Source organism: Dendrobates tinctorius, unplaced genomic scaffold (genome assembly GCF_039654945.1).
Source record: "Dendrobates tinctorius isolate UK_male_01 unplaced genomic scaffold, ASM3965494v1 ptg000322l, whole genome shotgun sequence".
Lineage (NCBI taxonomy): Eukaryota > Metazoa > Chordata > Amphibia > Anura > Dendrobatidae > Dendrobates > Dendrobates tinctorius.
In genome coordinates, this window is record NW_027361989.1 from 412,139 (window position 1) to 430,203 (window position 18,065).

The window sequence follows — 18,065 nt, forward strand, 5'->3', positions numbered from 1 at the left end:
AATTTTCTCAGGAATCCGGTGTAAGCGATCCACCTGTTGCAAAAACAGGGGCACCAACTCAGAGGAAGATGGCAACTTAGGGAGTGGTACAAGATGAACCATCTTAGAGAACCTATCACAAATCACCCAAATAACAGTCATTCTTTGAGAGACTGGCATATCAGAGATGAAATCCATTGAAATATGGGTCCATGGCCTCCTGGGGACCAGCAAAGGCATCTACAACCCACTAGAGCGAGAACAAGATTTAGACCGGGAGCAAGTCCCACAGGACTGCACAAAATTCCTGACATCATGAGACAAGGTGGGCCACCAAAAAGAGCGACTCACCAGATCTCTAGTACCAAAAATACCTGGATGACCAGCCAATACAGAGCAATGAACTTCAGACATCACTCTCTTCTTCCACTGGTCAGGAACATACAACTTTCCACTGGGACAACGCTCAAGTTTGTCCTCCTGGAACTCTTGCAGAGCAAGTCTCAAATCGGGCGAGATGGCAGAAAGAACTACCCCTTCGCCTAAGATGGTAGCAGGCTTGGTCACCACAGGAGAATCAGCAAAGAAACTCCTAGAGAGGGCGTCTGCCTTGACATTCTTAGTTCCAGGTAGAAAAGAAACCACAAAATCAAAACGTGTAAAAAACAAGGCCCACCTAGCCTGTCTAGGGTTCAAGCGTTTAGCCGACTCTAGGTAATTCAAATTCTTGTGGTCAGTGAGGACCACAACTTGATGTTTAGCTCCCTCCAACCAATGTCTCCACTCCTCAAATGCCCATTTCATGGCCAACAGTTCCCGATTCCCCACATCATAGTTACGTTCAGATGGAGAGAACTTTCGGGAAAAGAAAGCACAGGGATTCATTTTAGATGTTACAGGATCCTTTTGGGACAAAACAGCTCCTGCACCAATCTCAGAAGCATCCACCTCTACCTGGAACGGGAGTGAGACATCAGGTTGCCGCAAAACCGGGGCGGAGGTAAATCTTCGCTTCAGCTCCTGAAAGGAAGCAACAGCCTCCGGAGACCAATTCAACACATCAGCACCCTTCTTAGTCAGATCAGTCAATGGCTTGGCAATACTAGAAAATTTTGCTATAAATTTCCGATAAAAATTAGCAAAACCCAAAAACTTCTAGAGGGCCTTCAAAGAAGTGGGCTGAACCCAATCATAAATGGCCTGTACCTTGGCCGGGTCCATTTCAATAGTTGACGTAGACAAAATAAATCCCAAAAATGAAATCCTCTGTACTCCAAAAAGGCATTTCAATCCTTTGACATACAGGGAATTCTCCCTCAAGATCCGGAACACAGTCCGAACATGTTCCACATGAGAATCCCAATCCCTGGAGAAGATCAAAATATCATCCAGATAGATAATCAAAAATTTATCGACAAAGTCTCGGAAAATATCGTTCATGAAGCACTGGAAGACAGAAGGGGCATTAGTGAGCCCAAAAGGCATCACCAGGTACTCAAAATGTCCCTCCGGAGTATTAAACGCTGTCTTCCATTCATCCCCCTGCTTAATCCGGATAAGATTATACGCCCCCCTGAGGTCAAGCTTGGTAAACCAGCAAGCACCTCTAACTCTAGAGAATAGATCCGAAATCAGGGGTAACGGATACTGATATTTAATAGTAATTTTATTGAGGGCACGATAATCAATACAAGGCCTTAAAGAACCATCCTTTTTGGCCACAAAAATAAAAACCGGCACCTAAGGGTGAAGAGGATGGTCTAATATGACCCTTCTCCAACGCCTCCTTAATATAGGACTGCATAGCCTCGTGCTCGGGTACAGATAAATTGAAGAGCCGACCCTTGGGAAATTTACACCCCGGGCTTAGTTCGATTGCACAGTCATAACTCCTATGAGGAGGCAAGGACGCAGACTCATTCTCACTAAATACATCATAAAAGTCCGCCAAATAGTCAGGAACATCATGCGACTGAGGAGAGGTGGAAAAAACCGGAGCCTCACTAAAGGCACACCGACAACCCCAACTCACCACAGACACAGATTTCCAATCCAAAACTGGATTATGAATTTGCAACCAGGGAAACCCCAGAACAACGGCATCATACAGACCATGCAACACCAAAAATCTGCAATTTTCTTGATGGTCTGGGGCGACCCGCATGACCACCTGGGTCCAAAACTGAGGTTTATTTTTAGCCAAAGGAGTAGCATCAATCCCCCTCAAAGGGATAGGCGTCTGCAGAGGTGTCATCGGAAATCCACAACGTTTAGCAAAATCCAAGTCCATTAGGTTTAGCGCTGCAGATCAGAGTAATTGCCAGAAGAAATTTAGGTTGAACACCACCAACAGAAAACGTGTGTGCAAAGCGTTTCTCTCGTTTAGGACAAACAGAAATAATATGCGAGGCATCTCCACAGAAAAAACACAGCTTATTACGCCTTCTGAACTCCTGACGTTGCGCCTTAGACAAAACTCTATCACATTGCATAGGTTCAGACGTCTGTTCAACACCTCTCGTGCAATCCTGCGTTCACGTAAACGCCCATCAACCTGAATGGCTAATGACATAGAATCGTCCAGACCAGAGGGAACAGGAAATCCCACCATAGTATCTTTTATGGCTTCTGACAAACCCTTCCAAAAGAGAGCAGCCAAGGCATTATCATTCCAGGTAGTAAGGACCACCCACTTTCGGAACTTTTGACAGTACAACTCTGCAGAATCTCGACCCTGGTTCAATGCCAACAGGGTCTTTTCAGCTTGATCAATAGCATTAGGTTCGTCATACAACAACCCTAAAGCTTGAAAGAATGCGTTCTTATTAGTCAGAATAGGATCATCTGGTTTCAAAGAAAACGCCCAATCCTGGGGATCGCCACACAGCAAAGAGATGACAATTTTAACCTGCTGCGTGGAGCTCACTGACGAGTTAGGCTTCAAGGCAAAAAATAATTTACAATTATTTTTGAAACTCAAAAATTTAGATCGATCCCCAAAAAATACATCTTTGGTTCAACAGCATGCGAACGAGCAAGGTAGGGGGAAATTCCCCGCACTTCCGCAGCGAGCTGCTCCACACGATCAGACAATTGCTTTATCTCCATTGAGAGAAAAAAAATTCCCCCTACGGCCTCAGAGATATAGAGGAAAGAATATACACACACTTTTTTTTTTTTTTTTAAACACAATTCTTTCCTGCTATTGAGTACCCTAGGATCTGCGGTATGGCGGGTGATTCTGTTATGATTGAGTCACCGTAGGAGGCAAAAACAGAAATGCTAGCTAAGTCCAGAAAACCAGAGAGGTTGGCAGGTATCGGATTGCAGACCCCTGATCCTATCCACAACAACTAACAGTAGCCGTGGGGGGTTCCTATGATGCCCTAGACCCCTCGATCACAGCCGGAGAATTAAATAGGCCTAAAGAAAGAAAGGGGAAATCTAAACTGCTCCAGAGCAGACCCCAAAGCAATAGGCAGCCCCCAACATATAATGACGGTGAAGCAAGATGAAAACACTAACACAGACAGAAAGATAGACTGAGCAAAGACGGGGCCCAAACTACCTACATAGGAAAGGACAGGAAGGCTGCTGTCTGCAATCCGTGAAAAACCCTATGAAAATAAGAGCCAACAGACTGACAGTAAAAAAGGCCCTGAAGACGCTAGGCTTCAAAAAGCTACGTCAGTACTCAGGAATATTCTGAAGACAGAGCAACAGGCAAAAGGAGATTCAGCTCACCCCAGCAGGGAATGGCAGAATCCAGAAAAGCAAGGAAAACAAAAACAAAACACAAATGCTAACAGGCAAAGCAGAAAACTTAGCTTTAGAGGAGCAGGAATCAGACTGGTGTCCTAGAAGTCCACAGAGAAATCACCCGCAGGGCAGAAGGGTGTCGGCAGCCTTATATCCAGTCCGTGACTCCACTCAGCCAGTCATCCTCATTAGGCTCAGGTGCCTGATAACCAGGCTCATTACCTTCCTTTACCAGAATAGGGAGTTCACCAGACCTCAGTGACGAAGGGGAAAATGAACTCACAACACCCCGGGCTGTTAACGCACCTCATACCACCATACCGTTCCGCCAGCCCTTAACATAGATGGGCAGAACTAGAGAGGTGAGGACTCTGGAAATATCTGTAGTGAGATTTATTAAAGTGTCTCTCCATTACCAGGATTACACAGTGGTGAAGAAGACCTCTAGTGATCGCTGTCAGGACCCTGTGCCTGAGGGATGTGGAAGACCCCTGAGCCCAATCACGGAGCCTCCACCTCTCCCCCTGATCCATGAGGACATCAATGACCAGAATATCCTAGAACTCATCTACAAGATGATTGAGCTGCTGACTGGAGAGGTGACACTGCTGGGAATGCTGGGACATTATACAGTAACACTATGAAGGGTTCGGGGGGATGACGGTATCATTGTATGTGTCAGGTTCCTATAAGGTGTCAGGATGTCGCTGTCTATTTCTCCATGGAGGAGTGGGAGTATTTAGAAGGACACAGAGACCTGTACAAGGACATCATAATGGAGGTTCCCCAGCCCCTCACATCACCAGGTAATAGACAGGACTAAATACACACGGCCTATAATTATCTGTATGTAGAGAATGAATTCAGTCCCTGTATGTGTTTCCTCCAGATCTATCCAGTAAGAGGACAACACCAGAGAGATGTCCCCGTCCTCTTCTTCTACAGGACTATACACAAGAAGATCCCAGTGCTCCTCAGGATCATCAGGTAGATGGATAGAAGGTGTCAGGAGATCTCCCCTATGATGTGTAGACGGCTGTGAAGGTCTTGTGCTCAGTCTTGTTTTATCCACCAGTATTATATGTTTTATACTTGTGTAATGAGAACGGTGGAGATGGCAGGATTAGAGCTGATCATAGATGGGACTTCTCCATCTGTCTGTGACTTTTACAATATTTGTTTCAGGGTGAAGATCTGACCCATATTAAAACTACAGAGACATATGTGAGGGGTGATGAGTGGTGTAAAGAGGAGATTCCCACATATGACTACCCAGGTGAGTAGTAACAACTAAATGCAGAGAAGTCACAGATTCTTCTCAGTCACCGGCTGTGGCTGCTTTATCGGTGGTGTAGTCCAGCCGTATTACCATGATCACCATTTTGCCTCTAGACCACAACATTCTCCTCCACCCAAAACTGTTCAAATGACTTTGGGCATTGAAAGCCCTTTTCTATAGAACTTACAACCTGGAGGATCCACCTACCTCCTGGTATTAGTGTGAGGGTGATCCCTTAAAGCAAGATTTATATGATACCGTTACCTGCTCAGATCTATAAACTACAAAGCCAAATAACATCGTACGTAGAATGTGCTGACAGTGTTCAGAAGGGAAGGAGCGCCATTTAGCTATTTGAATAAAGATCTAGCTGGAATAGTTTGCAGACACAATTAGTCATGAGCTAGTATACTCGTTGCTCGGGTGTCCTCCAAGTATTTTGGCGTACTCGGAGATTTAGTTTTCGACATCTCAGCTGCATGATTTGTGACTTGTAGACAGGACAAATACATGTGGGAATTCCCTAATAACAGGCATTACCAGATGTATTCAAGCTGTCTAGCAGTCGCAAATCATGCAGCTGAGACGACAAAAACTAAATCTCCGAGCACACCAAAATACTCGGAGGACATCCGAGCAATGAGTATACGCGATCATCAAAAGATATCCACCATGAACATGCTTGGCACTATCTTTTCTGCTTTCCATATCCCAAGGATTGCCTTCCTCATCGCCCTTTAACACCGTTACATGGACCTAGACTTACACTGGGACCCCTAGGCTTGGCCCATGGTGTTACCTGCTTTTCTGTGGTATTAGAGGGCAAGAAGAATAGTCAGGTAGCTGGGTCAGACCCAGAAGGACAGAATACAGAAACAGAAGACACAAGAGTAGTCAGTAAACGGGCCACGGTCACAGCAGAAAACAAATACACAAACCAGGAGCTGAGCACAGAGGACTGAACCAGAGGAGAACAACGCTGTATCTGGCAGATTCCGGCCATGTGCTTTGAGCTTTAGTAGGGTGTTGTACTTTCCAATTGGCTGAAGTAGGGAGCAGATTACTCCAGCTGGACAGCAGGACCAGATCCCAGATTAGATTAGACACACCATATGCAGAAGCCCTAATATAACTAAATGACAGAATAGTCAATATCCCCATAAAGTGATTCCATTTTATAAATTAATCCACTGAGGGTTATAATCTATACACATGTGGTCAAAATTGTTAGTACCCCTCGTTTAATGACAGAAAAACCCACAATGGTCACAGAAATGACTTGAATCTGACAAAAGTAATAATAAATTAAAAATCTATGAAAATGAACAAATGAAAGTCAGACATTGCTTTTCCACCATGCTTCTACAGAATTAAAAAAAAAAAATAAAATACATGAAATAGGCCTGGACAGAAATGATGGTACCCCTGAAAATAATGTGACAAAAGGGACATGTTACATCATGGTGTGTCCACTAATTTGCATCACAGGTGTCTACAATCCTGGAATCAGTGAGTGGCCTTTATAGAGGAGGCTACAGATCCTCCCTGTGCTGTTTGGTGACATGGTGTGTATCACACTCAACATGGACCAAAGGAAGCGAAGGAAAGAGTTGTCTCAGGAGATTAGAAAGAAAATTATAGACAAACATGTTACAGGTAAAAGTTATAAGACCATCTCCAAGCAGCTAATGTTCCTTTGACTACAGTTGCACATATTATTCAGAAATTTAATATCCATGGGACTGTAGCCAACATCCCTGGACGTGACCGCAGGAGGAAAATTGATGACAAATCAAAGAGACGGATAATACGAATGGTAACAAAAGAGCCCAGAAAAACTCCTAAACATATTAAAGGTGAACTTCAAGCTCAAGGAACATCACTTTCACATTGCACCATCTGTCATTGTATGAGCCAAAGTGGACTTCATGGGAGACGACCAAGGAGGACACAATTGTTGAAAATAATCATAAAAAAGCCAGACTGGAATTTGTCAAACTACATGTTGACAAGCCACAAAGCTTCTGGGAGAATGTCCTATGGACAGATGAGACAAAAATGGAACTTTTTGGCAAAGCACATCAGCTCTATGTTCTCAGACGGAAAAATGAAGCATATCACAAAAAGAAGACTGTCCCTACTGTGAAACATGGAGGAGGCTCTGTTATGTTCTGGGGCTGCTTTGCTGCATCTGGCACAGGGTTTCTAGAATGTGTGCAGGGAACAATGAAATCTCAAGACTGTCAAGGGATTCTATAGAGAAATGTGCTGCTCAGTGTCAGAAAGCTTGGTCTCAGTCGCAGGTCATGGGTCTTGCAACAGGATAACAACACAAAACAGACAGCTAAAAACATGCAAGAATGGCTAAGAGGAAAACAATGGTCTATTCTGAAGTGGCCTTCTATGAGCCCTGACCTAAATCCTATTGAACATCTTTGGAAAGAGCTGAAACATGCCGTCTGGAAAAGGCAACCTTCAAACATGAGACAGTTGCTCTTGAGGAGTGGTCCAAAATACCTGTTGAGAGGTGCAGAAGTCTCCTTGGCAGTTACAGAAATTGTTTGATTGCAGTGATTGCCTCAAAAGGCTGTGCAACAAAATATTTTAGTTAAGGGAACCATCATTTCTGTCCAGGCCTATTTCATGAGTTTTATTTTTTAAATTCTGTGGAAGCATGGCTGAAAAGCAATGTCTGACTTTCATTTGTTCATTTTGATAGATTTTTGATTTATTTATTACTTTTGTCAGATTCAAGTTATTTCTGTGACCATTGTGGGTTTTTCTGTCATCAAACGAGGGGTACCAACAATTTTGACCACGTGTGTAGGAGGAGTGAATATTTTGACTCCACAGCAACTTTCCGGAAATTAACACACAGTGGATGTTGGAGAGTGAAAATTACACATTTGCCATTTTCTTACCCAGCACATAGTGCCCAGATTGTGCTCCAGGAGACACACACCGCAAATTAAGTGGGTTCTTCTCACTATAATATTGCTAAATACAGGGATCCCAAATGTTGTTTGCGCACACTGCAAGACTCCGAAGTGAGAGCGGATTTTGCTGGATTGGTTTATGGCAACCTTGTTGATTTTCAACAGCCTTTGAGCCACTAATAGTGTGGGAAACTCTGTTTTTCCACTGACAGATGATGGACCTGAGTGGGATCTTGTTTCTTGTGATATGAGAATTGGTATTATTTTTGCCTACACAACATTGATTGGTTTCTTTTTATTCAATATTTGGGAGGCAGAATGAACAAACAGTTGAACACCGCACACTACTGGTTCATCCAACAAGGTTTTCTATTAGACTGTGAACTGTCATTGTCTTGGTAAATAAATAAAGTTTTTTTACATAGCTTGCCATTTTTATGGACAGTGTAAGTAGAAATGTTCAAAAATATAAAACTCGGATATTTTATTAAAAATAATAATTGCTTTTTATCTTAGCAGATGACTGTAACAGTAGATTAGAGGGACAGCTGACATCTTCAATTTTTAAATCCGAAGATCTTGAGATCCTACAAGATACAACTGAAGTGATTGCTATTACTCTAGATATGCCATCATCCATTCAGAGCAAAGATCTGTCATCTGATCTTATGAAACAGGTCCCATCTTCTGATTCATTACCGACTACTAAGGAAAATCAAAGTCACAAAAGAGGCAATAAAAAACAAACTGCTGCTAAAGGAAAGAAGTCATTTTCATGTTCAGACTGTGGGAAATATTTTACATGGAAATCACATTTTGTTAACCACATGAGAATTCACACAGGGGAGAAGCCTTTTTCCTGTTCAAAATGTGAGAAATGTTTTGCACGTAAATCACATTTTGTTACTCACCACAGAACGCACACAGGGGAGAAGCCTTTTTCTTGTTCAGAATGTGGGAAATGTTTTAACCAGAAATCACATTTTGTTAATCACCAGAGAACTCACACAGGGGAGAAGCCTTTTTCCTGTTCAGAATGTGGGAAATGTTTTAGCAATAAATCAGATTGTGTTAATCACCATAGAACTCACACCGGGGAGAAGCCTTATTCTTGTTCAGAATGTGGGAAATGTTTTGCACGTAAATCACATTTTGTTACTCACCAGAGAACTCACACAGGGGAGAAGCCTTTTTCCTGTTCAGAATGTGGGAAATGTTTTAACCAGAAATCACATTTTGTTACTCACCAGAGAGCTCACAAAGGGGAGAAGCCTTTTTCCTGTTCAGAATGTGGAAAATGTTTTAACAATAAATCAGATTGTGTTAAGCACCAGAGAATCCACACAGGAGAGAAGCCTTTTTCCTGTTCAGAATGTGGGAAATGTTTTAACAATAAATCAAATTGTGTTAAGCACCAGAGAATCCACACAGCAGAGAAGCCATATTCATGTTCAGAATGTGGGAAATGTTTTAAATGGAAAATAAGTCTTGATAGCCATCAAAGAACCCACACAGGGGAGAAGCCTTTTTCCTGTTAATGTGGGAAATGTTTTAACCAGAAAGTGCTTCTTGTTAGGCATCAGAGCAGTCACATAGAGGAGAAGCTTTTTTCATTTTCTTAATGTGGGAAATGTTTTACTTGGAAATGAACTGTTAATAAACATCAGAGCCGTCACATAGGGGAGAAGCCTTTCTTGTGTTCATAGTGTTGGAATAGTTTTAACCAAAACTGAATCTTCTTAAATGGGTTGTCTCTTGTCATTCCTCATGTTTGCTGACAAAAGTATAAAACTAAACTTTATTCCAAATGTAAAACTATACCCATAATTCACCCCCTGAAGGTTAGTCAGTAGGTGACTAATAGAAAAAACATGTACCCCACGTCTCAGTATATAGGGTGAGGTGACATATACACACTCACTCTCCAAGCCTCTCATTTCTATGGGTTTCATCGTCCTCACCAAAGGCGACTCATCAGGAGACTATTTAATATTGACTAGAGTTGAGCGAAACGGGTCGAAAAATTTCAAAAGTCGCCGACTTTTGGCAAAGTCGGGTTTCATGAAACGAAACCCGACCCTAGGATGAGGTCGGCCACGAGGTCGGCGACTTACGCGCCAAAGTCGCGTTTCAAAAGTTTGTTTTGCGCTCTTTTTCAGCCAATCAGGATCCACGGACACTGTGGGCAACGTGATGACATAGGCACGGGTCACCACCATCTTTCAGAAGGGCATGCAAGTGATTGGCTTGCTTTGGTGGGCGTCACAGGGGGTATAAAAGGGCGTGCACGCCGACCGCCATCTTACTTCTGCCGATCTTAGCATAGGGAGAGGTTGCTGCTGATTCTGTAGGGAGAGCGTTAGGCAGGGAAGAAGAAAAAAAAACTGCTTCTGCTGCTAGCGATTGTGCCTGTACAACACACCAGTCACTGTGTGTGCAGTGCAAGCGGAGGCTATATTGTGGTGTATCAGTGGTGTTGGTTGTTGGGCTGCCTTCTAAGGCTTCCTGACAGCTGCATTGCTGTTTACCCACTGCTCTGCAAACTGCTTTTTTAAAAGCAATCCCAATTTTTTTTTTTGTCCTGCTGAGGTACTGAGCGTGCATTTTTTCACACCATACAGCGGTGCACGCTCCTCACACAGTACCGTGTAACGGCTGTTATCACAGCCACAGTGAAGCTATCTGTGTCACTCTGTGAGAATAAGTCGAGGACATGTTCCGTTCTTACAGACTTGCACTCTAGGGAGATTCCTACTCTGCCCAATTCTACATACACCTTGTAGTTTGTGATACACTAGCCAATTTCTGCCTGTGACATAGCGCTGTGATATTCAGTGGGCCTCACACAATCCAAAAGTGTCCAGTGTCCACAAGTGTCTGCAGAAATTCAAAATCTCCCTTATCCTCTAGTCACTTTGGTCACAGCTGTGCCATCGAGCCTGTGACATAGCGCTCAGATATTCAGTGGGCCTCACACAATCCAAAAGTGTACAGTGTCTGCAGAAATTCAAAATCTCACTTATCCTCTAGTCACTTTGGTCACAGCTGTGCCATCGAGCCTGTGACATAGCGCTCAGATAGTCAGTGGGCCTCACACAATCCAAAAGTATCCAGTGTCTGCAGAAATTCAAAATCTCACTTATCCTCTAGTCACTTTGGTCACAGCTGTGCCATCGAGCCTGTGACATAGCGCTCAGATATTCAGTGGGCCTCACACAATCCAAAAGTGTCCAGTGTCTGCAGAAATTCAAAATCTCCCTTATACTCTAGTCACTTTGGTCACAGCTGTGCCATCGAGCCTGTGACATAGCGCTCAGATATTCAGTGGGCCTCACACAATCAAAAAGTGTCCAGTGTCTGCAGAAATTCAAAATCTCACTTATCCTCTAGTCACTTTGGTCACAGCTGTGCCATCGAGCCTGTGACATAGCGCTCAGATATTCAGAGGGCCTCACACAATCCAAAAGTGTCCAGTGTCCACAAGTGTCTGCAGAAATTCAAAATCTCACTTATCCTCTAGTCACTTTGGTCACAGCTGTGCCATCGAGCCTGTGACATAGCGCTCATATATTCAGTGGGCCTCACACAATCCAAAAGTGTCCAGTGTCTGCAGAAATTCAAAATCTCACTTATCGTCTAGTCACTTTGGTCACAGCTGTGCCATCGAGCCTGTGACATAGTGCTCAGATATTCAGTGGGCCTCACACAATCCAAAAGTGTCCAGTGTCCACAAGTGTCTGCAGAAATTCAAAATCTCCCTTATCCTCTAGTCACTTTGGTCACAGCTGTGCCATCGAGCCTGTGACATAGCGCTCATATATTCAGTGGGCCTCACACAATCCAAAAGTGTCCAGTGTCTGCAGAAATTCAAAATCTCACTTATCCTCTAGTCACTTTGGTCACAGCTGTGCCATCGAGCCTGTGACATAGCGCTCAGATATTCAGTGGGCCTCACACAATCCAAAAGTGTCCAGTGTCCAGTAGTGTGGAAGAAATTCAAAATCTCCCCTGTCCTATAGACACCTTGTACCTTGTTTTACATTACTATATAGTTTGCTGGATTTTGTCTACATTTCTACCAAAAATGAAGAAGGCTGGTGGAAGAGGCCGTGGAATTGGGCGGGGGTTGGCAGCTGGTAATGATGGTGTTGGTGGTGGATCTGATGGTAGTGGCAAGAGCAAAATAGGACCGAATGCAGGAGGTGTTGAGCCTGCGTCATCGTCTGGCTCCATAAGGCTTCGAAGGCTTAGTTTTCTAGGAGTTGGCAAACCGCTTTTAAAGCCAGAGCATCAGGAAAAAGTTTTGTCTTACATTGCTGACTCAGCCTCCAGCTCTATCGCCTCCTCTTCTTCAGTTGTAAAAAGTAAAAGCACTGAGTTGTCATTGGAGGCTCATGTTCATGAACCACACCTTTCCTTGTGTCCTTCACCCCAACCAAGATTGAAGGATGACGCAGGCCATACTACTGATTACTCCATGGAGCTGTTTTCACATACCATGCCTGGATTATCAAGTCAAATGGTGAATTACCCAGGCCAAGATGAATCTGACATGGAGTGCACTGATGCACAGCCGCTGATGGATGATTCTGCTGGTACATTCACTCAGAGCACTACATTGTCCTCGCAGTGTACAGAGCCAGATTCTGACCCTGATGAGACTCAGGTGCCCCTTCCCGCACACTATACCACCATACATGGTGACACAGAGAAAGGTGCACATGACATTGAAGAGGAGGTGATGGATGACCCAGTTGTTGACCCAGATTGGCATCCATTGGGGGAAGAGGGTGCTGCTTACAATAGCTCAGATGAGGAGCATCCACAGCAGACATCGACATCGCAACAGCTGTTATCTGGCAGGCCCGGAGCACTCCAAAGACAGGTTCCAAAAATCAAAAGAGTTGCTGGACAGCTTGTCCAGAGGGTCAAAAGATCACAGCGTGCTAGGCCGCAAAATGTCTGCCAAAGTAGGAAGAGTGCAGTGTGGCACTTTTTTGAACAAAATCCTCATGATCAGGCCAAGGTTATCTGTAAGAAGTGCGCAAAGACTTTTAGCCGAGGGAAAAATCTGAAAAATTTGAATACCAGTTGCATGCTTAGACATTTAAACACCATGCACTTGCAAGCGTGGACACAACACCAAACCTCAAGTGCCACATGTGCAACTGATCACAACGAAGGTAGTCAGCAACGCTACATTGTTTCCCCCACTGTAAGCCCACCGGTTAGCACAGCAGCAAATGTTGAGGTGTCGTTGCAAGGCCACAGCAGTCAGGGAATCCCACTGTTATATCAACGAAAGACTGATTCTAGGCCATCAGAAAGAACACCAACTCCATCACCATCATCAACCCTCTCTCAGTCCGCCCTGTCCACCGCTACTTCCACCATATGCAGCTCTCAAGTCCAGCTCACCCTTCCAGACACTATGAGTAGGTCAAGAAAGTACTCAGTCTCTCATCCGCGTACACTGGGTTTGAACGCCCACATTGCCAAACTAATCTCGTTTGAGATGATGCCCTTTCGGTTGGTGGAAAGCGCAGCTTTCCGCGAACTCATGGCCTATGCAGTACCACGCTATGACCTACCCAGTCGCCACTTCTTCTCTCGCAAAGCCATCCCAGCCCTCCACCATCATGTGAAAGACCGCATTGTCCATGCACTCAAGCAGTCAGTGAGCGGAAAGGTGCACCTCACAACTGATGCATGGTCCAGTCGGCATGGCCAGGGCCGTTACGTGTCCATCACTGCGCACTGGGTTAATGTGGTGGATGCAGGGTCCACAGGGGACAGCGGTGGTGGGACAGTGCTGCCTAGCCCACGGTATAGGAAACAGTTGGCTGTAGGCGTTCGACCCTCCTCCTCCCTCCTCCTCCTCCTCCTCCAGAAGCGAAAGCTCGTCCACAGATCGCAGTCGTACGAGCACTCCATCTGCAGCTGCCACTGTTGCACATGAGGTGTCCCCCTATCGAGCAGCTAGTGGAAAGCGTCAGCAGGCTGTGTTGCAGATGATGTGTTTGGGCGACAGACACACCGCCGAGGTGCTGGCCGAGTACTTGAAGCGACAAACTGAGTCATGGCTGGGCAGTGTACATCTTGAGGCAGGCAAGGTAGTTAGTGATAACGGCTGTAATTTTGTGGCAGCCATAGCCCTTTCAAAACTCAGCCACATACCTTGCTTGGCTCACACCTTGAACCTGGTGGTGCAGTGCTTCCTCAAAAATTATCCGGAGTTAACAGCCCTGCTCCAGAAGGTGCGAAGACTGTGCGCGCACATCCGCCGGTCGCCTGTACACTCCGTTCGTATGCAGAAGCTGCAGCGATTGCTCCACCTTCCCAACCACCGCCTCATTATCGACATTGCAACAAGGTGGAACTCCACCCTGCACATGGTGGAGCGGCTGTGCGAGCAGAGGCAGGCCATAATGCATTTGTGGGAGGATACACGACCAGGCACTTTGAGAGCAGACATGGAGTTGACAGGTGTGCAGTGGTCGAAGCTGAAAGACCTCTGTAAAGTCCTTCAGTGTTTTGAGGAATGCACACGGCTGGTAAGCGCAGACGACGCGATCCTAAGCATGAGCATCCCACATATGCGTCTGCTCATGCAAACTTTGACGCACCTTAAGGAGCAGGCTTCTGCAGCCAATGTTGATGAGGAGGAAGAGGAGGAGGGAATCCTTGATGACATTCAGCCATTGTCTGCTCAGGGACCTCTCCTGGATGAGGTGGAGGAAGAAGAGGAGGAGGAGGAGGATGATGGGGATGATTACTTAGGGGAGGAGGATGCATCTCGTGGGGCAAGTGAAAATGTTGGCGTGGCAAGGTCTGGTACAGGGTTTGTGCGTGACTGGAGGGATGTGGATTTGCCAGAAAGTGCTCCTCCACCCTGCACTCGCAGTGCATCATTGACACCGGGAACATTGGCCCACATGTCAGATTATGCCTTGCTGATCCTAGAAAGGGACCCCTGCATTGCCAAAATGATGAACGATGATGACTACTGGTTGGCCAGCATCCTGGATCCACGCTATAAAGGCAAATTACAAAACATCATGCCACAGGAGAACCTTGACCTAATATTGGCTAATAAACAAGCAACTCTGGTAAATCGGTTGCTTGAGGCATTCCCAGCACACAGCAGCGGTGATGGTTCTCACACGAGCCGTACGGGCCGGGGGCAGCTTGCCAGAGGTGTTTGTGGTGCACACAGCAGAAGTGGCGTTGGAGACAGGGGTTTCATGACAATGTTGTGGACTGATTTTTCAAGTACCGCTCACACAACTGGTAATACTGCATCGATGGAAAGTGACAGGAGACAGCAGTTGTCAACTATGGTTACAAACTACTTTTCCTCCCATATCGATGTTCTCCCACACAGGTCATTCCCCTTTGACTATTGGGCCGCTAAACTGGACACCTGGCCTGAATTGGCACAATATGCCTTACAGGAGCTCGCTTGCCCAGCTGCAAGTGTGCTATCGGAAAGAGTCTTCAGTGCAGCTGGATCAATCCTGACAGAAAAAAGGACCCGTCTGTCAACCCAAAATGTGGATGATCTAACCTTCATTAAAATGAACCACGCATGGGTTTCCAAGGATTTTGTCCCACCTTCCCCTGATGACACATAGGGTGACAGAAAAATGGCTTGCTTTGGTCCACCTCTTCCTGGGACTTGACCTATTTCACCTTTTGCATCAGCTGAATGTCCAACATCAACATATGCCACTTTCTAAAACTCCCTAACTGTGCTGCCTCCCCCCCCATGGCCGGGGTCACCACCTAGCGCACGACACCGTGCGAGTGCCGTTGCCCTGGACAGGTGTGTAGGCCGACTCTTGGGCGCGGGCACTGGCACAGGGTCCCTCATAGTGCAATCAAGTGTCTCTGACGGTGGTGGTGCACACCCGCCGTCAGACACACCGCCGTACTATGAGGGGCCCAGTGCCAGTACCGACGCCCACGAGTGGGCCCCCCTTGCTTGGGCAGGGCCCCAGCATTTGAAATCTTTACCTCTCCCTGCTCCTCCGCTGTGTAGTCTGGGCCGTTAAATCCATACTGTGCCTGACACCGTTTGAGCCTGCCTCCTGATGAATAGACATATATTTTGAATGTGTACGCTATCCATACATGTTATCCGGGGATACGGTACCCTTTCTAACCTTTGTGCAATCAAGTGCAATCCATACTGGGCCTAACACCGTCTGAACCTGCCTCCTGATGTATAGACATATATTTTGAATGTGTACGCTATCCATACATGTTATCCGGGGATACGGTACCCTTTCTAACCTTTGTGCAATCACGTGCAATCCATACTGGGCCTGACACCGTTTGAGCCTGCCTCCTGATGTATAGACATATATTTTGAATGTGTACGCTATCCATACATGTTATCTGGGGATACGGTACCCTTTCTAACCTTTGTGCAATCACGTGCAATCCATACTGGGCCTAACACCGTCTGAGCCTGCCTCCTGATGTATAGACATATTTTTTGAATGTGTACGCTATCCATACATGTTATCTGGGGATACGGTACCCTTTCTCACCTTTGTGCAATCACGTGTAATCCATACTGGGCGTGAGAACGGCTGGCGAGCTGTTTAGCAAGCTACAGCACCTGTGGTTTGCACACGTAAGTTTTTCATTTTTTCAGGAATGACGGTTAGGCCTAATTCCGGAACTGCGGTTGACCTGCACTTACTGGGAAATCATTGTTCGCGGGTAATAATTGTAATCAGTGATCCCCATCACTAACGTTGTTCAGCGGGTTATCTGCACCTGTAAGCGACAAACGCTGGCCTTTTCAGTGTAGCGCACATGCAGCCACGGACATGTAAGGGCATGACACACCAGTTATTGGCCAATCTCATGTGCCAGAGCCTCACGTGTCCCTCTAGTAAGCCGGACTCGGACCGCGGGGCATGACGGAGTCTCGTTCGTTAACGGAATTAAGCTTGCAATGTGTGCATCTGTTCTGTAGCTGGCATGTTTGAGGTTTTCCAGGTGGAGTCGAATTTAACCGTAGGCTCCACTCCTGGTGGTGCCCTTCTGGACATTCCTTTAAGGTTCAGCTTTGCAACCATACTGCCCACGTAAAACAAACACTTTGCCTTCATGAACGCTGTTTTGAGGGTCATGACTCGTGGGAATAACGCCGCCCAATCAGTTAACCTGCTAGAGAGATCGTTCGTTGCTCCCAAGCATGACATCACACTCCCTAGGAGGAAGGTAATGCCACTGTGGCGACCGTACTCCTGGGGGCGACACAAGTGCACTGATGCCCAGCCACTGCTCGATGAATCTGCTGGTACATTGACCCAGACCACTACATTCCCCTCGCACGCTACACGGCCTGAATCTGACCCTGATGAAACTCAGGTTACCCTTCCCATATACAGTTCCATCTTACACGGTGACAAAGAGGAAGCTGCAGATGAAAGTGCAGGTTCGGCCCACCCGCCATCAGACACACCACCGTACTATCAGGGGCCCTGTGCCAGTGCCGTCGCCAACGAGTGGGCCCCCCCCTGCTTGCTCAGGATCACAGCACTTGCAAAGTTGAAATACTGTGCAGTGAGATGGAAGATGGGGACGACGAGGAGTCCAGACAAGTACAGGGATTCCCTAGCGAGGAGACTTATTTGATTGTTTTCAATGTTGGGACAGCAATTTTTGGGGAGCACTATACTCTGGAGAATGATAGATGGGGCCCACCATACACTGGAACATTCCAAAGGTGGACATCAGACACTGGAGCAGCATTTACAGGGCCCATTTTACACTAGAGCATTAGAAATGGGGCCCATTATGTTTGGAGTATTATTTGGGCCCATAAGACAGTGGAGCTTCATCCATGGGGACCAACATATACTGTAGCATTATGTGGAGCTCATCATATACTGTTTCAAACATTATATGGGACCAATGATTCTGTATGGAGAAATAGATGGGCCTCGTCATGAGATGTAAAAAGTGAAGTATTTTTCATTGTACTATACCGCTATTTCTCTGCCGTATCGGAGCATGATGAGTTGTGGTATGTGTTAAAGGGGCGCTCTTTCGCCCAGGGCACATGAAAACCTGGAGCCAGCCCTCCCCCTCCA

At 45.9% G+C, this 18,065-nt stretch overlaps 1 protein-coding gene across 1 annotated transcript in view; it reads left to right on the forward strand.

Moving 5' to 3' along the window:
- Nucleotides 1–9,618, forward strand: part of LOC141074047 (uncharacterized) — a 78,491-nt gene extending 68,873 nt beyond the window's left edge. The window contains exons 6-10 of the mRNA XM_073561565.1: nt 4,158–4,337; nt 4,421–4,544; nt 4,628–4,725; nt 4,924–5,014; nt 8,473–9,618. Coding sequence (XP_073417666.1) covers nt 4,158–4,337; nt 4,421–4,544; nt 4,628–4,725; nt 4,924–5,014; nt 8,473–9,491 — 1,512 coding nt within the window. The 3' untranslated portion in view covers nt 9,492–9,618. The remainder of the gene's footprint in view (nt 1–4,157; nt 4,338–4,420; nt 4,545–4,627; nt 4,726–4,923; nt 5,015–8,472) is intronic.
- The last annotated feature ends 8,447 nt before the right edge of the window (nt 9,619–18,065 follow it).